This window comes from Sabethes cyaneus, chromosome 1, assembly GCF_943734655.1.
Source record: "Sabethes cyaneus chromosome 1, idSabCyanKW18_F2, whole genome shotgun sequence".
NCBI lineage: Eukaryota > Metazoa > Arthropoda > Insecta > Diptera > Culicidae > Sabethes > Sabethes cyaneus.
The window spans coordinates 70,479,797-70,502,091 of NC_071353.1; the positions used below are offsets into that span (position 1 = coordinate 70,479,797).

A 22,295-nucleotide genomic window follows, 5' to 3' on the forward strand; every position below is an offset into this window, starting at 1 on the left:
AAATACCACCAAACGATTGAAAATGATTGACAGGGGTGTAGCGAGGGATGTGGCAAATTGTTTAATGAACGATGGTGGCAGACTGTCTGGATCAGGACCTTTTGAGGAAACTACGGACGAAAGTGCTTGTTTCACATCCTCGATGGACACGATGAAGTGTGGCAGATAGATGTAGTAATGCGCTGTGCCGGTCAGCCAATCCCGATGTTCATCCGGCGTATGAGAAGGACGAATGTTCGAGAACACACTCTTGAAGAACCTAGCAAAAAGTTCAGTAGCAGCTACCGCGGAGTCCGTGCGAGCTTCTTTCAAGAAAACGTCGTGCGGAATACCGCCATTACGTCTAAGCTTCTTCACAAAAGTCCAAAAAGTCGATGGATCCCGTTTTGCGTTCGCCTCATTTCTGGCTTTTCGTAATCTGTTTCTAAGATTTCGCAACTCAGGGGTCCACCAAGGTTGGCTGAATTGCACTCGGGGCAGTCTTTGTCTAATAGGGATACATTCATGGATGATATCGAAGATCACATCATAAAACCGGAGAACAGCGTGGTCAACATCACCATCTGCTAAAACTGTTCCCCAGTCTGAGGATTGAAGGCGTGTATGAACTGCAGCTTCATCGCAGGAGTCATAGTCATAGTAATAGCGAACTGTAGCGAAGTCTTCAGTAGCCCGAATGTAGTCGAATTAACAATAAAAGGTCTATGATGAGCGTCAAGTTTTAAAATTCCACTGGGCGGTTCGAAGAGTTCAATTTTGTCAGTGTCGCTAACGAAAGCCAGGTCAAGTAGTCTGTCATTCACATAACGAATATCCTGAATCTGTTGTAACCCACATGCTAGAATAGATTGAGTCAGGACCATTTCTTGTTCAGACGAGGCGTTAATTGGAATATAACAATGCATGTCGGCGTCAAATTCTCACGAGAGCATAGGTAAGTTGTAGTCACCCAATGCAATGAGTGCATCAGTCGATTTAGTGATATCGCATAGTTGTTGCACACAGGATGCATGGTCAGAGTACACAAGCGGGTCTGAGTTTGGTCTAATGTAGACACAGCATATATATACAGACTGCATTGGCAATGATACGCACACCGCGACTTGCTCCAAACTGTTTGCGTTAACCAAGGGGACCAACTTACATCGTAGGTGCTTCTTAACGCCTGTCATCACGCCACCGCCCCGTAGGAGCTGAGACGTAGCAGGATTACGGTCAAGACGGTAGATCTCGTAGTCAGACGAAAGCTCAGAGTTTAACACGTCGCTGCTAAGCCAGGTTTCAGTCAGCGCAATGACGTCATAGTCGCTGGAGGAGAGAGCCAAGCGAAGGTCCTTGGTCTTCGTTCTTAATCCACGAACATTCTGGTAGTATATTGTTAACGAAAGAGCAGCTTGAGGAACCTGATGGACGCGTTGACGCAGCATTCTGTTTAGCCCTTTACCGCGAGACCATCGAAATCTGGTGAAAACTCCACACGTCAGATCGCGGTGCTCCAAAGAGCGTTATTATCAAAAAATTCTCCATAAAATCCGAGTATACCAGTCGATTTGTATTACTTTCCACCATCTTCAGTCAAAATTAAAAAAAAAAACATAGGCACAGTTTTGGAGAAACGGCCATTTAAATTCAAAAAGGCATAAATCTCGTAGAAAAAGATAAAATACATATACAATTGTGCTTATTTTATCACACAATGATTTGAAAAATGCTATCATTATCATAAAAAGAACATAGTAGGCCTTGTTCTGCACTACAACAAAAGTTAATGTAAGATTTACTTTTTTGAGGTAGAGTAAGGTGGGGCAAAAGTCCGATTCAATGATTTATCAGTGCCGATTCCGCATAATTTGACAACATTGATATGGATGGGTAAATACTTTGACAGCTTATAAAGTCCATCGTATACATTTACTATTTACGAATCATAATTGCTGAGTTAAATGGGAATGGTCAATTAGTGCGGTTTGGATGTTTTATTTCATTATAGTTATTGCAAAAAACCCGATTTAATCCACCTAGTGATGAAAGGAACCTTTGTTATACGGTCTTCATCTACGTTAACGTTGCGTAGAGCGTTTGTTTACATATTTTTTTTTGGGAATTGAATAAGTTTACAAAATTTGAACAAAATAGGAGCACTTATAAATTTTGATAGATCCTTTTTCATGAAATTGCTGAGTAAGTACTGAGTAAGAGTGTTACTAATTTGAGTAAGTGCAAGTAAAAGTAAGTTGTAAGAAGAAATATTACTCTTTAACATATACATTGCGTAGTAAAGGTCTAGTTTATAGGTTTTTGAACTATGCATAATTTCCTGTAATAGCATTCTATTTGACTCAATAAAGTTTTCTTGAATAAATTTCATCAATTTTATTAACCTTCGGTTACTCACGCTGTTGTATTTTGTACAACACGTGTAGGTTTTAGAATGCCATATTGTTATAAAGTTACAAATCGATCTTTTACTAACGTGTATTCTTCAATAAACTTGTTATGAGTAAAATGCCATAATTATTCAACTCATTAATACTTTAAATTGTTCGCAAAATAGATCAGCAAAAACTGACAGAAACGAAGCAATCAGTATGTGAGGTGTACCGCAATTGGCCCCAACTGGAATTTTCTCTCGTTTCTTCATATGGAAAAATGGTGTCGGTATGCAGCAAAACTATCAGCAAATGTAAAATGTTTTAAATGTATCCGTCTATCGATAGTCGGGTAATTCGGGGTCAAAATTTGGGTATTTTTTTTCAATCAAAGTTCTACAGTTACTAATCAAGCAAAATTATGTATTTTTACTATTTGTACAACATGAAAAAGTCATACAATAATTACAAAACGAGCTAAAATGGAAAACTGATTTTACCAATTCATATAAAATAAATTAGATTTTTCTATCTTCGCTGAAGAGATAGAAGGTTACTGTCTTCAGCAAAGTTTCTTGTAATAATATGCTCTTAAACTTTACAGAACACATCAGTGTGTTATATTGAAACTGAAGAAACATATTTTTTTTATTTCACTTTTTTTTCACTTAATCCCCCAATCAAAATTTAAATTCTACCAAACGATAGAGATTGCAATTTTAAGAAACTCTTCCAAAGATCCGATAAACCTAAAACCAGGTTTTCCAAGTCAAAACTCTAATGCGCACGCTTTTTTGGTTTTGGGCTATTGTTTCCCGCGAGCAACCGTGTTACAAAAGTTGGCGCGAGTGTTCAAATATTAACCTTTTGACCGGCAAAACCAATTCTTCTGAAATTTTGCAGATATATTTGCAACATTAAACTCTAATTTGATGCCAAACTAATTTAAACTAGCTAAATTATCTAAGATGAAATCGTCTAAAATTATTGTAAATTTTAATGTGTTGTATACGATTGCTCATAACTTTTGAATTAAATGTCCAATCAAAAAACAAATCAATAGTGATCTGTAAGGCTATATTACCCTTCAAATGAGAATAATAGTGCATGAATCGGTTCAGCCAACTCTGAGAAACAGGTGATCATTTGTACCTAGTCAAAACAGGATTTTTAAGGCTAACTTTTAAACAGCTTGTCCGTTTTCAATGAAACTTGGTAAAAAGTTTAGTAATAGCAAGATCCTTCGTTTGGTACTAAGATCGTTAACCGTTATGTGTGCAACAGGGTCCCCGGGTACCTTTTTAGTTTTAAAATAGTTATAACTCATTCAATTTAAAACATACGTCATTGAATTTTTGCGACGTCGTAAAACTCGTTGATCTTAAGTAATTAAGTTTTTTTTGGTGCATATCCATAAAGGGGATTAGCAATGAGAGGCACTTGAATTTTTTTATTACGTAGGAGGGCGACAAGGGTACCCGGGTACCCATGATTTGCTATGTTCATAACTTTGGTTATCTTAAACCGATTTGGATGAAACCAGTGGCATTTGATTCGTACATTTATCTAGTTTTGATTAGATAAAGCATTTGGCCATCAAATGACATGTAGTTCCCGGGAATCGGTAATTCCGGAGCAACGTCCGGTAAAACGTGGGAAGCCGCTTGTTTTGAAAGAATATCAGCTTTCAACAAAGCTCTTAGCTTTGAACTTGGCATTGTGGACCCTTTTTTTGTCTTATTTGGTGACTTTAGATCGCATTGGCCATTCTAGAATTGGGTTCCTGTAGGGTTACAAATGGCCAGTTGGGTGCCTAATCCAATATAAGAATTGGTTTAGCGGATCTTTCAGATGCTTTGAGCTGATATGGCCAGTTTAGTACTGATTAATAATTTCGGAACTGGTTCCAAATGTATAACGGATGGTTCTACGTTTTGAACTGTTTAGATAATGCTAAGCATTATCTCGAATCCTGCGGTATCAGGACCCCGTAGAAACCATTTTCGAAATAATCAATCAAAATACATCGAAATGTAAAAAATATCGCCTACCGAACTAATTCCAAGAACTTTGATACCCATATTGCTAGGTTTTACCTCCAATCCTAGACTGGCCACCCATGACCCCACAGGAACCTACTCCGGAATGGCCAACCTGATTCATCTCATTATATGAAATAGGTCATTGTATGAATTTTTAGAGTTCTTATATCCGCATGACTGATTTTCCTGCAATACAACCAGTTCTCTACCTTACAGTGCACACTCTGCCGGAATTCCGGATTTTCGGACCCCGTATATCTTTTAATGGCCAAATGGCCAAATAATTCAAAACTAGATAAATTAACGAATCAAATGACACCTCTTTCATCAAAATCGGTTTAGAATTGTTGATATTATAACACTATCAATTTTGGGTACCCGGGTACCCTTGTCGCCCTGCTAAAGGTGTTTTTTTGTCGCGCACATAACGGTTAACGGAGAGTACCATCATAAATAAAGGTAACTCTCCGCTTTCGTTCAAAATTTAGCGGATTTTGAGTGTCTTGGCGCCTCTGTAATCTACAGTGTCTGTAGATTTGCCCTAAGGAACTTAATACGGAACAACGACCACCTACCTCCATATGAGCAACTTTGTATGCCTGTCGATCTGACCGCCAGACATAAAATAGCGGATGTTGTCTTCCTTGTGAATGTATTGTCTGGTCGAGTAAGAAGCCAAGTGTTAAGCGACAAATTAAGTTTAAATAGGAGTCCAGCTGTACTTCGTCGGCGCAGAACATTCGAGCCTCCTCTACGAAGCAGAAACTATACGTAGCATGAAGCGACATGCAGGTTCATGCACGAGTTTAACGGGCTTCAGAATATTATAACTTTGGATATGACACCGAATATGTTAAGACGAAGACTTAGTCTGTACTACAGAGGTCAATTATATAGTGTTTAGACTTTATGTATTAATAATTATTTAAGTCAATGTTTAATTTATAACTGTAATTCAATTATTGCTTAAGGGCAAAAAGCCTACAAAAGCCAGAACAAATACAAAATACAAACACATCGGAAACGTCGAACCGCAAAGCAATTCAATAGTGATATACTAGGCAATAGTACCTTTCAAACAAAAGTAAAAGCGGTTAAATCGGTTCAACCACCTTCGAGAAACAGGCGATAGAAAATGAGCTGCACACACCCACACCCACACCCACACACACACACGCACACAGACACACACACACACACACACACAAACACCCACACACACACACACACACACACACACACACAAACACCCACACAGACACACACACACACACACACACACACACACACACACACAAACACCCACACACACACACACACACACACACACACACACACACACACACACACACACACACACACACACACACACACACACACACACACACACACACACACACAAACACCCACACACACACACACACACACACACACACAAACACCCACACACACACACACACACACACACACACAAACACCCACACACACACACACACACACACAAACACCCACACACACACACACACACACACAAACACCCACACACACACACACACACACACACACACAAACACACACACACACACACACACAAACACACACACACACACACACACACACACACACACACACACTCACACACACACACACACACACACACACACACACACACACACACACACACACACACACACAGACATTGCTCAGTTCGTCGAGCTCTATCGATTGGTATATGTGATTCGGCCCTCGGGCCTCGGATCAATTTCGTGTTTTTCGACCAATTTCTAAACCTTCGTTGTCTTCTATATAAAAATGGATTTCTGTCTGTCTGTCGGGATGTTCCTTATAGAATCAAAAACTACTGAGCTAATCGGCGTGAAAATTTGCATGTAGAGGTTTTTGGGGGCAAGGAAAGGATTTAGTGATGGTTGGAGACCCCTCCCCGCACTAAGAGGGGGGGAAGGGCTCCCATACAAATGAAACACAAATTTCTGCAGAACTCGAGAACTAATCAAGCAAATAGAACAAAATTTGGCATGTGGGTGTTTTTGGTGACAAGAATTTATTCTATGGTAAATTGAGACTCCTCCCCTCTTTAGAAGGGGAATTATGACTCCTCTCCCCTTTAAGAGGGGGGGGGCTTCCATACAAATGAAATACAAATTTCCTCATAACTCGAGAACTAATCAAGCAAATGGAACCAAATGTGGCATGTAGGTGTTTTTGGGGGCAAGAATTTTTTCTATGATGAATTAGGACCCCTCCCCACTTCAAAAGGGGAGGCTCCTATACAAATGAAATACAAATTTCCTCATAACTCAAGAACTAATCAAGCAAGTAGAACCAAAATTTGGCATATGGAGGTTTTTGGACGCAAAAATATTTTCTATGGTGAATTAGGACCCCTCCCCACTTTAAGAGGGGGAGGGGGGGCTTCTACATGAATGAAATACAAATTTCCTCATAACTCTAGAACTAATCAAGCAAATGGAACCAAATTTGACATGTAAGTGGTTTTGGAGGCAAGACTTTTTTCTATGGTAAATTGAGACCACTCTCCTCTTCAGAAAGCGAGTTATGACCCATCTCCCCTTTAAGAGGGTGGGCTTCCATACAAAAGAAATGCAAATTTCCTCTTATCTCGAGAACTAATCAAGGAAATGACACCAAATTTGGCATGTGGAAGTTTTAGATGGCAGAATTTTTTTCTATGGCGAATTACGACCCCTTCCCCTTTTAAGAGGAGGGGCTCCCATACAAATGAAATACAAATTTCCTTATAACTTAAGTACTAATCAAGCAAATGGAACCAAATTTGGCATATGGGGCTTTTAGGGGGCAGAAATTTTTTCTATGATGAATTGAGACCCCTCCCTGTTTAGGAGTGGGGGGCGCTCCCATACAAATGAAATTCAAATGTCCTTATAACTTGAGAACTACTCAAGCAAATGGAACCAAATTTGGGCATGTGGGAGATTTTGGAGTCTTGAATTTAGGGGCCATCCATATATCACGTGGACAACCAATTTTTTCAATTTTTCAAGCTGTCATCACGAAGACCGCTCTGAGGATAGTTTTATTTCTATCTGAACAACGAGTGTTAATACTGCACATGGATATTGGATACCAGAAGAAAAATTAAATTAATTATTAGAAGCATTTATGGAAACTAAAAGGACGCAACTCTATTCCATTCGAAGGACTGCTGGTGAGATTGTTCTATTTTTACCCATATATACCACATTTCATAAATAAACTAGAATCGGGAAGAGGAAGGGACCATCAGAGCACTTGTTTGAAGCGGTGGGCCTAGGGAGAGTGAAACAGTCAACTTTCTAGGGTTAATTTTGGCCCGATTAACAACACATCGTGGATAATGAGCGGGCTCTTCAACCCCATTTAGAACACGGGTTAGGAACCTTACGGCAATCCAGTGCTATGCGCCAACAGATGCTGCCGACCTGCAGGAGAAAGAGAGCTTTTACAGCCAGCTGAACAGCGTGGTTGAGAAAATCCCGAAGGGGGACATCCAAATTCACATGAGCGACTTCAACGCGAAGATTGGCTCAAACAACGCGGACCTTGAACGCGTTATGGGACGCCATGGCCTAGGAGAGATGAGCGAAAACGGGGAGCTGTTTACAGAATTCTGTGGTAATAACGACATGGTCATTGGGGGATCGCTCTTCCCCCATAGACCAGTACATAAAGTCACGTGGGTTTCCCGCGACGACCGAACAGAAAACCAAATCGATCACATCTGCATCAGCCGGAAATGGAGAAGGAGCCTTCTTGATGTACGCAACAAACGCAGCGCTGACATTGCATCCGACCATCATCTTGTTATCGCTGAGATACGTCTGCGCGTCGCACGTGTCCAACGACGGGAGGAGAAAGTTGGGTGCCGCTACGACGTCCGCCGATTGGAGAATCCTGAGGTGAAAAGGGCCTTTGTTGAACAACTTGAATCTCGAACCTCGGAGTTGCCATCTGGTGGAACCGTCGAAGAGCAATGGACCGGCATCAAGAACGCCTTCATCACGACCAGTGATGAAACCCTCGGCAAAGCGCGCAGTGGGCGGAGGGAGTGGATTTCGGATGAAACTTGGAGGAAGATCGACGAGCGGAGAGAGGCGAAAGCCGGCATTGAGCGAGCGCGGACCAGATCGGCTAAGACAGCTGCTCGTCAACGATACGCCGAACTGGAGAGGGCTGTTAAACGTGCTTGTAGGCGGGACAAGAGAGCCTGGACTAACTCCCTAGCCGAACAAGGAGAAACCGCCGCCGCTAATGGTGATATCCGTTTGTTGTACGATATTTCTCGCCGCCTTAGTGGTGCCAGAATGAATACAAAGATGCCGCTAAAGGACAAAGCTGGTCAGCTATTGACTGACCGTACAGAACAGCTTAAGCGATGGACTGAACATTTTGAACAACTCTTCCGAGTTTCAAATGTCAGAGACCAACAAAACCAGCAGCGTACGACGCCTACAGTTCGTCGAATAAATCGCGTGAACTCGGAGGCGCCATCGCTGGATGAATTTGTAGCAGCCATCAAGAGTATGAAATCCAATAGAGCGCCAGGGATAGATCGTATTTCAGCCGAAATGCTCAAAGCTGACCCATCTTTGTCAGCCCAGATGATGCATCAGCTTTTCAGCAATATTTGGGAAACCGCAACTTTTCCGGTGGACTAGATGCAGGGCATATTGGTCAAAGTCCCTAAGAAAGGAGACCTAACGGAATGCGGTAACTGGCGTGGCATCACGTTGCTCTGTATTACTCTCAAAGTACTCTGTAAGGTAATCCTCAACCGGATCCAGGAGAAGATCGACGCTACTCTCCGGCGGCAGCAAGCTGGATTCCGTGCTGGCCGATCATGTGTAGACCATATCACAACGCTCCGCATTATATTGGAGCAGATCAACGAATTCCAGGACTCTCTTCTGCTGGTGTTCGTTGACTTCGAAAAGGCGTTCGACCGACTCAATCACGAAAACATCTGGGGCGCACTTAGGCGTAGAGGAGTTCCAGATAAGCTAGTCCATCTCATCGAGGCTCAGTACGAGGCGTTCTCGTGCAAGGTTTTGCACGACGGCGTCTTGTCCGACCCCATAAGGGTTACTGCTGGCGTGAGACAGGGCTGCATTTTATCACCGCTTCTGTTTCTCATCGTTATGGATGAGATATTAGTTGGAGCAATATGTTGAAGGGGTTGAAACCAGATCACTCTACGTACGAAAACCCGAATCTTTAATTCAAACGTTAAATCCGTACTGCTGTATGCCTGCGAAACGTGGTGCGTCTCAGCGGATGCAACGCAAAAACTGCAGGTATTCATTAACCGGTGCCTGCGATATATTATTCGTGCCTGGTGGCCTGATAATTGGATATCCAATGAGGAACTCCATCGTCGGTGTCATCAACGGCCGATAGCCACAGAAATTCGTGAGCGTAGGTGGAAGTGGATCGGACACACCTTGAGGAAAGGAGCGAACGAGGTTTGCAGAGCAGCACTCGACTGGAATCCACAAGGACAGCGTAGAAGAGGCAGACCCAGAGGCTCATGGAGACGGAGCTTAGCCAACGACATCCGGGTTGTAGACGAGAACCTGTCCTGGCGACAGGTAAAAGCCATGGCGGGTAACCGTCAGCAGTGGAGATCTCTAATTTCATCCCTTTGTTCTGCCGGACCGGCGGACATGGACACATAAGTAAGTAAGTAAGTCTTCTCCCCACCTGCTGGAGTCATTCTGCATTAAGACGAATTATTCAACGATTGACTCAGGTGACTTAGCCCTTGGAAGGAGATTCTCTAAATCCCTGGTACGTGTAAGTGATGTTGCTTATCGACCAATTCCCTTTTGGCCCTTCATACAAGAGTTGGGAAGCATGACCAATCGTTGAATATGTTCAACTCCTTTTGACATGATAGGCTCATTGCTATGAACGGATGTTCTGCTAAGGCAGGTGGTAGTACCATATATTCATCATATTCATATTCATCCATATACCACGTGGACAGCTTAGAGGGGGGGGTTGGGGGTACGTGAATGTCCACGCTTGTCCACGGAAGGGGGGGAGGGGGTATAGAAAATGTCCACGTGGACAAGCGACATTTTTTGCAATAAATAGAACTTTCATTTGTGCCTTTTGAATTAACTAAAATTAGGTCACGACGCGTATTGTATTTTGCCTTACAATCAAATGCAGCTCGCCACGAAATAGAAAATCCATTGACAACGTATTTGAAAAATAACTCGTCTTTCTAAAATTTCACGAACCACAACGGAGAGGTCTTGTGATGTGTTAAAGTCAGCGACCAAGCTAAGGTACTCTTGTTGAACAGGGGTTGAAGCAGATGAATCTTCAAGCGAATATCAAGCTGGAACAGACTTTCCTGTAGTCCATCATTTATTTGTAGTGGACAAGATCAGCATGGATAGAAGAACTAGATCTAGATAACATGCCTAGTTTAGCTTGCTTTTTTTAATTTTTTTATATTACAGAATAACGCAAATGAAAACAGAATTGAGCACAGAATTTCACATAAGAAAAAAAAATGTCCACGTGGACAAACAATGGAGGGGGGTGGGGGTTGAGTCGATGTCCACGCTTGTCCACGGAGGGGGAGGGGGGTGTTGAAAATTGGTATTTTTGTGTCCACGTGGTATCTGAATGGCCCCTTATTTTATGATAGTTAGAGACCTCTCACCCCTGTGGTAGGGGGATATGGACTCTCATACAAATAAAACAGAAATTTTTGCGAAACTCAAAAACTAATCGAACTCGAGAAATTCGAGACTCTTCCATAAAACATTAGTCAATAGCAAGACCACAAAAACTATCTATAGTAACTCTAGATCATTCAGGACGAGACGGCCGCGAGTGTTGCTGGCGACCCGCTGTCGGAAGCGCCGCCCACTGGGGGGAGACAACTCCCCGCAGAAATCACTACTGTCTAGGTTTATTTGTTTTCCTAGGTCTACCTGGGTTTCCTAGAACGAGCGACAGCGAGTAAGGAGAGGATTGCGAAATGGTACTTTCCACAAAAAAGTTTTCCGTGGAATGGTACATTCCGCATAAGGTTTTTCGCGAAATGATATTCGGCGAAATGTTGTACAATCATGGCGAATATTACTAACCGCTGTCTGGCTATGCAATGAGGGGACAGGGGAGTTGTTTTCTACTTTATTGTGAGGAAAAATTGCAAATTTGTATATTAAACTACCCATTCCTGGTAACTAATAAGCATTAACATAAGCAACAAATCAGTGTATCTGGCATTTTATACTGCACGTTGTTGTATATTAGCTTTTTGACTGCATAGGTGTTGTAAATTGGAATCCAAAATTGTATTCAAATTCTTCGTGTCGGTAATAAGCTGTAAATTAGCATTGTCAGCCTACATTTGAATAGCATTGGTGATGCTTATTGGTTACCTGGGATGATTTCATAGTTAAGTAACTGCCAAAATGAATCATCTAAGGTTGAACTCCTCAGAAACTTGCAAAACTCGAGATTGTGACGAAGATCATCTGAGATTCATGATTTATGTACAACACAGGTTAATTTGTGGCAATACGAAGTTTGTCTGGCCAGCTAGTATAGTATAACAAATGTAAAACGTTTTTTGACTAGGTGTACACATACTATCATGAATAAATTAATAATTTACCAAGCAATTTCAAGTTTTTTATACAGTTTTAGAAAGCTTAGAGGATAAACTTTCAGCATATATATTACATCGTGTACAAAATGCTCAGTTGTAAGATTAGGCGGGTTATATATGAGAAGCAACAAATTCTACAACTCTTAAAAATGGTCTCAAATTTGCAAATGTTGACCGATTTGGCTGAAATTTTGACCAAAGTCTTAGGATTGAATATGAAACAAGTGATGTTGGGCTGAGGAATGTGGGTCATTTTTAAGGTCACTTAAAAAGCAGGAGTAACTGGCCCAGGAATAGACATGTCAATTTCTATGGGTAGATGGCCAACTGTGTTCCAAGCTGAAATTCAAGCAATTTTAGAGTGTTCTACTGTGTGCTTGCGCAGAAACTATAGACATTCAAATGTCATCATGTCCGATAGTCAGGCAGTTCTAAATGCTTTAAAATCGGCGACATGCACATCAAAACACGTCTGGGAATGTATTCAATCACTCCAAAAATTATCTTGCCGTAACCAAGTCAACTTATATTGGGTCCCAGGTCACTGTGGAATTGATGGAAATGAAACGGCTCATGCTCTTGCAAGACTCGGATCTTCTCATCAATTTATAGGACCTGAGCCCTTTTGCGGCCTATCTGCTTCTGCTTTAAAAATGGAGCTGAAGGCATGGGAATGTAGGAAAGTGGAATCAAATTGGAATAACACTTTCAATGCTAGGCAGTCGAAACGGTTTGTCTCTCCAAACATTTCTATGACTCGCAAAATACTGGAGCTTTCAAAGAAAGATCTAAGCATCTATACTGGTCTAATAACAGGACATTGTCCGAGCCGCTATCATCTGAAGCTTATGGGAAAACTTCATGATATATGTCGCTTATGTGGCATAGAAAAAGAAGACTCGGAACACCTGTTATGCCGAAGTCCGACAATTTTTAATAAAATATTAAGGTTCTTCGACAGAGGGCTGTTAGAACCCTTTGATATTTGGAGAACAATTCCCAGTACGGTAGTGCACTTTATCCGAAATGTATCACTGGACTGGACAAATGCTATTAGTCAAACAATGACGGTCGCTTCTAATAGTGGTGCGTCATCTTGACAATATAGCTATAGTAAAATGGGGAATATATCACAATAGATCAAACAAATAGTCGCAGTGATAAAAATACCCAATATGGAAAAAAGGTCACTTTAGGGCCAATTAAAGAGAAAAAAATTTCATTTTTGTAGTTAAATTGCATATTCAATTGAAAAAATCTTGTCCAATTTTTGTAGAACCATAGTGAATGTGTATATATCCTGAAAGCTTATCTAGCTCTAAGCTTTCCAAAAATGTATAAAACACTTAAATTTGCTTGGAAAATTATTGAGTTATTCATGATAGTATGTGTACACCTAGCCAAAAAACCTTTTTTTTACAATAACTTGAAATTTCGGGGGTGTTAGGGTGATGTCATATGTGTTTTAATGATGTACTAGGTGCGACTAACAACGAACACTAAGTCACTTGCAAAGTATTTTAAAAAATTTTTTGTCACACCGTGGTATATGCACTTGTAAGCACTGTATTACAGATATCAGAAATACCGAAACAATGTTTGTTGATAAAACGGTTGCTAAAAGTTTCAGTCTGACGGAAGCTGCAGTACACCAACAAAAAATAACAGAGGCAAAAATTGACAATATTCATATCTGGAACTTATCGCAGATTGAAGATATTGCGGTTTTGGTAGCTATTACTGCACTAATTTCATAAGTTCAAACTTCGAACGTTTGCCTCGCGGTCAACCCACTTTTTCCGTGCTAATTTGGCAAAAGTGTGATTCGGTACCTGATCAGAAAAATAACGAATTTTAATACTATTACTCCAGATGATTTATAGTTGAATGTGAAGATATTGAGTTGTTACATCAATATTAAATATAGTTTACTGTTGTGCCGCATTTCACGAAAATTGAAGACAACTTCAAAAGTCGCGCTTATGCCCCACCTTACTCTAATGGATAATCACGAGGAAAATCGTAGGAAAGTTTTACGACAAATAAAAATGCCCACTAGCGGGGCAAAAGTTCGTTTGAATCCAATTCATAATTACCAACGCATTATTTACTTGTCCATGAATCGCACTTTTGCTCCGCCCGTGAATCGCATTTTTGCCCTACAAGACGTTTTACGGGGTTTGATAAAATTATGGAAAATAAAAATATATTTTGAGAATTTCTCTCACTGCATTTTTAAAAAAGGTGTTTGAGTAATGTGAGAGTGTGAGTGAGTGAGAGTAATAGTTTGAGTACAATGTTTCAACAAGCAATAGCCTCCATATGTTAGGAGCCGTATTTGTCATATAATGAAATATTACATCAAAACCGCTCCAAAGTAACATTTACACTTAATTCAACAATTATGCTTCATAAACAACAAATGTTTACGATAAATTCAAGCTATCTAAGTATTCGACCATACATACTAATGTTGTCAAATTACGCGCAATCTGCACTGATAAACCATTGAATCACACTTTTGCCCCTCTTTACTCTACACATATTCACAAATATTCAGTTAATTAAAGCAAAATTCATTAATATGCGTGGAAAAATTGGAAAACTCTTTTTAATACTACAATATTTTATGTCTAAAGCTTGCCACTCACTAAAGAAGGCTACAAGTCCTAGCCAAAACAGACGTATCTGTTAAAGTCGCATAATAATCTATTATTATTATTCAAAACTAGTTAAGTCATTCATATTTTCGTTGTATTGCGTGCAGCATATCTCAAAAATATTAAAATACTTCTACCAATATTTGGTCTCTCCGATTTTGGACTCTTGTGCGCATTTGTATAGCTATTGCGTCAATTTTCTTAGGATTTTTCTCAATTCTGAGTAGTTTAGGCCGACCTCATCACTGAGTTATATTTAATCATAATTTGTGTGAGTACTACTCAGTTGTGGGTGAAATGGCATTCATTTTTAAGTAAATATTGCTCATTAATGAGCTTCTGCGTTGAACTCATAAAAGGAGTATAAGTTACTCAAAATAGTGTATAAAAAATACGCATGTTTTGAGCTGTTCCATTTTTTGTGAAAATGGGTCAAATTTTTTAAGCATGAATTAAAACAAGTTTGACATAAGTATAGTTCAACAAATAACGGATGGCAACTAAAATTTTGATTTTTTTTTCAAACTGTCAAAACAAGACAAAGATATATTTACCGAAATTAAAGTTACATTATCCATTGTTGAAAATAAATTAGTGTACTTCTGAAAACGGTCCGTAATCGGCTGTTTGGCGAAGCTTTCGTATGACGTCAAAACAGGAGTGTTGTACGGCCATTTTGTCAACTTTGCGAATGCATCTCTTGATTCTACCAATCAACTGTTTGAAATTCGTGGCTGTCCAGTTATTTTTGTACACCAAGAAACTCAAAATCCCGATGAAATCTTCGATTGGGTGAACTGAGATACCTAAAAATAAAAAATAAGAAAACTTATCCAATTTAATTCTACTATGTGTATTTTATTCAATGACAGATACGTATTTCGCCTACGACTTGCAGGCTTCCTCAGTGTCTGTTTTCGAACTAAGAGTTGATTCTCTTAGTACCAGATGATTAACTTGATAGCTGCATAGAGATTTACGCAGAAGTATGGACAATCCGCATCTAGCTGCATAGTATCTTTTGAACAAGATAACTCACCTTGAATACAATGCCTAGGGTGAGCACACGTCCTGATTTACCAGGACATGTCCTGTTTTCGCGTACGTTGTCCTGATGTCCTGATTTACAGCGGACAATCCTGATTTTCAAAATGAAAACCTGCTTTACTAAAGAAATTGAAGTACAAATATCCTGCTTTGTCAGTCTCTCTAGAAACATAGGTTATCTCGTCTTCATAGATATTTTGATGCCCAATTTTACATTTTCAATTTCGTATATGTAGCATACTTTCAACTGTTTAAACTGCTGTAGACCCGACGACGAGACGTCCATAGAACATCAAGATCATCATCGGGGTTATGAATACCCAGGTTAGCAATGTTAGACCGGTGGTCAAGTCTATTGCCTGCACACCGACACGAACGAGAACTTTGTAGCTTTTCGAGGCCTAGTGATCGGAAGCACTTTTTTCCAAGCATAACTATCCTCAAATCCACCTTGGGATCAGCCTAATCTATCAAATTATCATCGACGACCGGTTTGTTTGTTTTCTCAAATATCATTAATATGCGTTCTCTACGGGATGCGGATACACCCTGAATTACCTAGTACCAGTATGTGTGCGCTCAAATCAACCGACTGAATATAAGGTGCTCCCAGATTTTGTTACGGCGTCTTTCAACAATAGCAAAAAATTTCGTAAGGCAGTATCAGGCGAGCTTTACGGAAGCCCGTGCTACTATGGGTCAAATTTTCACACTCAGACAATTCTGCCCGAGTTGTCGGGAGTACAATATGCCTACGGTTTATATTCTCGTGGATTCCAAGGCAGCATACGATACAGTTAAACGTGAAGAGCTGTGGCAGTTAGTGCACAAGATTGGTTACCCGGGCCAACTAACGCGGATGAGTCCTTCCGAATTGCTCTTTGTCATTTGGACTATTTGTTTAACATCGTTAATGAAGGTGTGATCCGTAGCCAACAGCAAAAGTAGCCAACTCCTTGTCTTCGTAGACGACATTGATATTATTACTAGAAACTTTGAGATTTCCTTAAACTCCACAAGACTTGTAAGTCTTGCTTATGAAATATAGATGTGCACTTGAACAAAAGGTGTTGCGAACTATTTTTGGCGGAGTACAAACAGAAAGCAGAGATGGGCGCAGGCATATGAACCATGACCTGCGTGCGCTACATGAAGAGATTTCTATCGCACATGGTGAGAATCGGGAGGATACGGTGGGCCAGAAAAGGAGGAGCCTCACGTGCTGGGTAGTTCAGCCAGATTGCAGTCGACTTGCGAGTGTCGAGATGCTCGACGAATTGGCGACGAATAGCCCAGGACAAGTAAATGGGGAAAAGCTCTTGATACAGCACGAGCATCAAGCCTAATTCGTTTCTGCTCTCCTATATGACGTTTTTCTGAGACGTTCAGCACACTTGGCACACTTTTCTTCTGGTTTCGGGTACCATTTCGACAGTAGTTAGATTTAGCTGACTCACTGTCACTGAAACTTATCCTAGCATTTATACTAGAAAGCATTTGGCTCTACAACAGTGTTGAATTTGGCTATCTGTATGGTTAGAGTGGTATATCATGACAATAATCATATTTGTCTAGCATTGTGTGAATTGTACCTCTAAACACAAGGAGCTCACAAGGTTAGTCGATTTGTCGAATCTAAATCGATGAATTTGAGGTAGTCGACGAATTTGTCTACCTTAGCTTAGCTCGAAAACAGACACTGAGGAAGCCTGCAAGTCGTAGGCGAAATACGTATCTGTCATTGAATAAAATACACATAGTAGAATTAAATTGGATAAGTTTTCTTATTTTTTATTCTTAGGTTTCGTATTCTACTAAGACGCTCCAAAAACTTCAGTGAACTGAGATAGATTTTTCGGGTCGTGGTTTTTGGGTAAAAATGGGATCGAATGGGTATTCAGGAACGATTGTGTTTTTTTGGTGTAATGCGAGGAAGCCCGGCCAAAACACGTATTGTACATCTGCATGATGTTTTTGTAGAAACAGGATCAAAATTTTCTTCAAACATTCGTCTGATGCATTTTATTTGATAGCCAAGCCAGAGGGCTTGTTGTTTAAAAACGAGAATGATAACGATGTCTTTCTGCGTCCATAATTTTGGCTGGTCTTCCACTACCTTGCTTGTGAATAGTTGTTGGGCATCTTAGGATATGGTAAATAGTCTAAGCCGCAACATATTTGCTTTTTAAATGCTATACCGTAAACTTTTTGCCGAGATTTCTGATGCAGTTCGTAGAAGTGTACAACGCGCTACCGAAATGCTTCTTGGTTCGACGCCATTTTACGCAAAACTGGAAAAGCATCAACAAAACAAAAAATATTAATGAAAAGAAGAGAGAGCTTACACATACATTTTTTCCATGTGTGGACTCATTACTGCGACCAGTATAGTTGATCTATTGTAATATCGCCCGGGTGTTTGCTGTATGACCTGCACTGCATTTCTTTTTGCTATAATCGCTATTGAGTGAGCGATATGCTTATTTTAAATTGTATGCGTGCTTGCGTGTATTGGGGTTTACCCTTCCTTCAAAGCTTGATCTACTTTACCCACTTTTTCCTCGCTGCCAGCACTATCCCATATTATAGCCGTCCCTGGCGAGGACTCATTCGTACCTCTGACCAGTACACTTAACTATAGGAGGGACATTTGCACTGTCAAGAGGCTTCAGAGGGTAAATATAGAATTCAGCACGAAGGAAGGGTAAATGGAGGAGCCTGAGAATAAACCCATGCTAAAGTCACTTGACATCGAATGGCTTGATTCTACTAAGATTCGAACCCAAGGCCACTCGCTTGTCAAAGCAGACTCGGTAACCTTGCGGCTACGGAGCCCCTTTACACATACATACTCTCATTTCTTTCTGAGCTTGTTTGTTGTTGAGCATAAGGGCCGCGAAAAAATTCCATAATTTTAGTTGCCACCCGTTATAACTAACATAACCTGTATAAATCCAGTGATACCAGCTCCAATACTTGTATAGTGACTATGAGGTCTGTTATGCGTCCACATTAAAAATTGCTCAAGCGTCACACATAATTGACGGTAAAGTTGACCGAGGAAATTGAAAAAAAAACTTAATACGTTTCCTCTTGTTCAGCCCTTTGGTATTCTAGCTTATAAGCATTTTGCCTCTCTCCAGCGCCCATAATAGACCGCTTTAGTCGGAATTGTCGAGCCAATTTCCTCTTCTACAATCCGGACATTCAGAATTATTATTATTAAAAAATTTCACTTTTTAGCAGTAAGGCTGGAAACTTTCCCCTACCCCGGGGTATCCGTTTTGCCAAAGAGTCAAATTAGACTCTGAGGTCTCATAGAGTTTTGCACGGACGAACATAACCCGACCGCATAGAGGGGTTAATAACGAACGCTCAAGAAACATTCGAACGATCGCGCAAGAAAGATTCAAACGATTGTTTTGTGAACATTGTTTGCGACGCAGTGAATGCATTCAAAAATTAATCTTTTGCCGAGCGTTCGTAGTACCTACAATTAACACACCGCACGAAAGATCCATCGCGTGAACAAAACCACCAACGAACGCTGTCGCATATTTTCCTTTGCTTTGCTTGTTCTTCTTCGTTCGTAAGAGTGTGCAATTTTGTACAGAGATGGTCAGTGCGATTGAAACCTTACGATGAGCAGGTTCGTCGATGATTTCAAAATGAATGCTGTTTGATATGATTTTTTCCATGCTTGGTTGCAGCAACTCATTTATGACTAATATTAGTCATAAATCGGTCGCCATAACCTGTTTGTAACAACTGTGCTACTAGATCCGTTGGCATCACAATTGGTCCTGCATCTTACTACTAATTACCGACGAAAGCACCTTGTACAGACTTGACAAGCATGTTATTAATCATCAGCCGTATTTCGGTCCTTCGGTAGAAGATAGGTTACCCCCTTAGTAATGAATTCTGAGTGTTCGGGGGTTTCTTAAGACCATATTGAAGCATTCCGCTCATCATCCATGAATTGTAGAGAACTTTTTATACTAGAAATTGTGGACAAAGTCTGGCCCAGGTGCAGCCCAATTCATAATATACCGTGTACCCACACGAATATCCTGGGCGGTCACTAACAGTGTTCATACTTTCAATTCCATCAGTATTTTCCTTCTCTTCTACCAACCACATCCCATCATTATTGTGCTGAGCGGGGTTCTCCCATAAGAATTGTGTAACTTGGCCAATCTCCGGAAGTCCTTCGCTGTAGTCGGATTTTTCTCCCTTTCATTAGTGTTTTGCAAGAGCTCTCAATTGTTATACATGGGTGTCGAGGATCTCCGTGGCGTTTATTTCACTGTTTAGTTCTCAATCGATTTCCCCTTGTATACTGTGTTTGTTAATCGGCTGATTTCTACTCACAGAGATGCGATTCTTGATTACAATCGTCGCGTCCAAGCTGGCTTCTGTTTACTGGGCCGACCGCGACTTTCACCATTGTCTTGAGGATAAGTCCGCATACCCAAAGTCTTCAAAACGGCTATAGCTGCGGAGTAAACAACACACTGCAGTTCCTCAAGGTTCTCGGTGGCCTCAGAATATCATGGCAAAATACCTTCGTTAAGGGTGCTTACTGCATTCGTCAGCTGATAGGAGTACTGCAGCTTGGGTATCCGCTGTCGAGATAGGGGATTTGTACCTCGAAATTGTGTAACCACTGCGTCCATTTGGAAAGCTAGTTCGTCTCGTAGCTGTTGTTGTTGTCGACCTGTGTCTTGTTTTGGAGTGCGTGACCCCTCAACCGGTGTGTTTACACTTACAGTGAAATCAAATGGAAGTGTCCAAAGTATGTACAGCTGCTAGTGGGGTCCAAAACAGGTTGGTTATCCTATACTCAGATTTCATGGATATTTTTTGATGCTTTGTTATGGTATGTAGCAATAATACATACATGCAGACATGCTTCTAGACCATTGTCAAAAAACATAAATTGAAGAATAAAACATAGGTAAAAACAAATAATAGAAGAAATATACTACTTACTGAAACATATCGCACAGATGCATGTGTGTCGGCAAGGAAGTAAGGCTCGCGATAGCGGAAAATAATGACACACGACGCACAGCTGCTCGATTCCTGAGCGATCTTGCGACGTTGAATCGCTGCATAGCAGAGACTCTGTATTATTTGTGCATGCTACTGGTTCTGCCAGCAATATCGAGCTCGCTGTTTGGTTATGGTAGCCATTTTCTGTCAAAATTGGTTCACCAGCAGTTAGATAGAGTTGCTAAAAAAAAAATATCAGTATCGTATAGTAATCTCCATATTACCTGCGACTTTTTTTAATGATTCTAGTAAACGATAAAGCAATCAAATCACAAAAAACTAATTCTGAAGCGCATGCGTGTGAATTGTGAGTGATTCTATCGTGTCGTGATTCTTTTGAAGATTTTTCGATGAAATTGATATGAATGAAACATCAGATAACATCACCAGTTAAGTTAACTTTCCCGTTACCGCTGTGAGTGAGATCCAGCTAATAAAAAAACTGACTAAAGAAATGACATTGGAGCTCAGCCACTCGCGGCCTCCTGTCATCATTAAACCTAATTTGCTCAACGATGATTGTTGTGCGTGACTCTGTTCAAAGTTGCTAGAAAAAGTTCCAACAATATTTTGTTGAGTTCAACATTTAGGCGATTTTATGATCTGTACGATACAAATTTGATTGCCTGGTGTTTTCCTTAGGCAGCACGGATCGATTTCGTGATGATACTATGATATTTGTTGCCATTTGCTTGCAGTCAATATTTTCTGCCTCGTTCATCGACTGATACTCCGCAAGTTTTCGAGCAAAATATTCGGAAGTTTCATGCGCACTTGGTTTCGACGAACCGAAAATGAGTTACCTGTCAGCTGTCATTTCTTTAGTCAGTCTCTTCAGCTGCTCCGGTAAAGAAACTGACTAAATAAGTGACAGGTAACTCATTTTCGGTTCGTCGAAACCAAGTGCGCATGAATCTCGATTAAACCTTCTGAATCTTTTGCTTGAAAACTTGCGGAGTATCAGTCGATGAAAGCGGCAGAAAATAATGACTGCAAGCAAACGGCAGCAAATATCATCGTATCATCACGAAATCGATCCGTGCTGCCTAACGAAAGCAACAGGCAATCAAATTTGTAGCGTACAGTTCATAAAATCGCCTAAATGTAGAGCTCGAAAAAAATATTGTTAGAACTTTTTCGATCAACATTGAACAGAGTCACGCACAACAATCATCGTTGAGCAAATTATTTTTAATGATGACAGGTGGTCGCGAGTGACTGAGCTCCAATGTCATTTCTTTAGTCAGTTTCTTTATGCTCCGGTGCTCATTGTGCAGTACTATTACTCGAGCTATATTGGGTGCTTTGCCCAAGGTTAAACGCGGTCTAAAGGAAACCCGCGCTTGAAGCAAACACCGCGCTAGAACTGTTGCCAGAATGCTGTAAACAAACATGTTGTTCACGTAACTGGGTGGTTAAAAGTAACTAAAACTTTATGATTTCGGCG

General features: G+C 40.5%; 1 protein-coding gene across 3 annotated transcripts in view; it reads right to left on the bottom strand.

The window, feature by feature from the left end:
• Window positions 1–22,295, bottom strand: part of LOC128732866 (cell growth regulator with RING finger domain protein 1-like) — a 292,154-nt gene that overhangs the window by 22,453 nt on the left and 247,406 nt on the right. For 2 of the 3 annotated variants that reach the window (XM_053826284.1, XM_053826282.1), the window contains 2 exons: window positions 20,786–21,029; window positions 15,298–15,549 (listed from right to left, as the gene is read on the bottom strand). In XM_053826284.1, the coding sequence (XP_053682259.1) occupies window positions 15,335–15,549; window positions 20,786–21,029 (459 nt within the window). In that variant the 3' untranslated portion in view covers window positions 15,298–15,334. The remainder of the gene's footprint in view (window positions 1–15,297; window positions 15,550–20,785; window positions 21,030–22,295) is intronic. The other variant, XM_053826285.1, reaches the window with a different exon arrangement.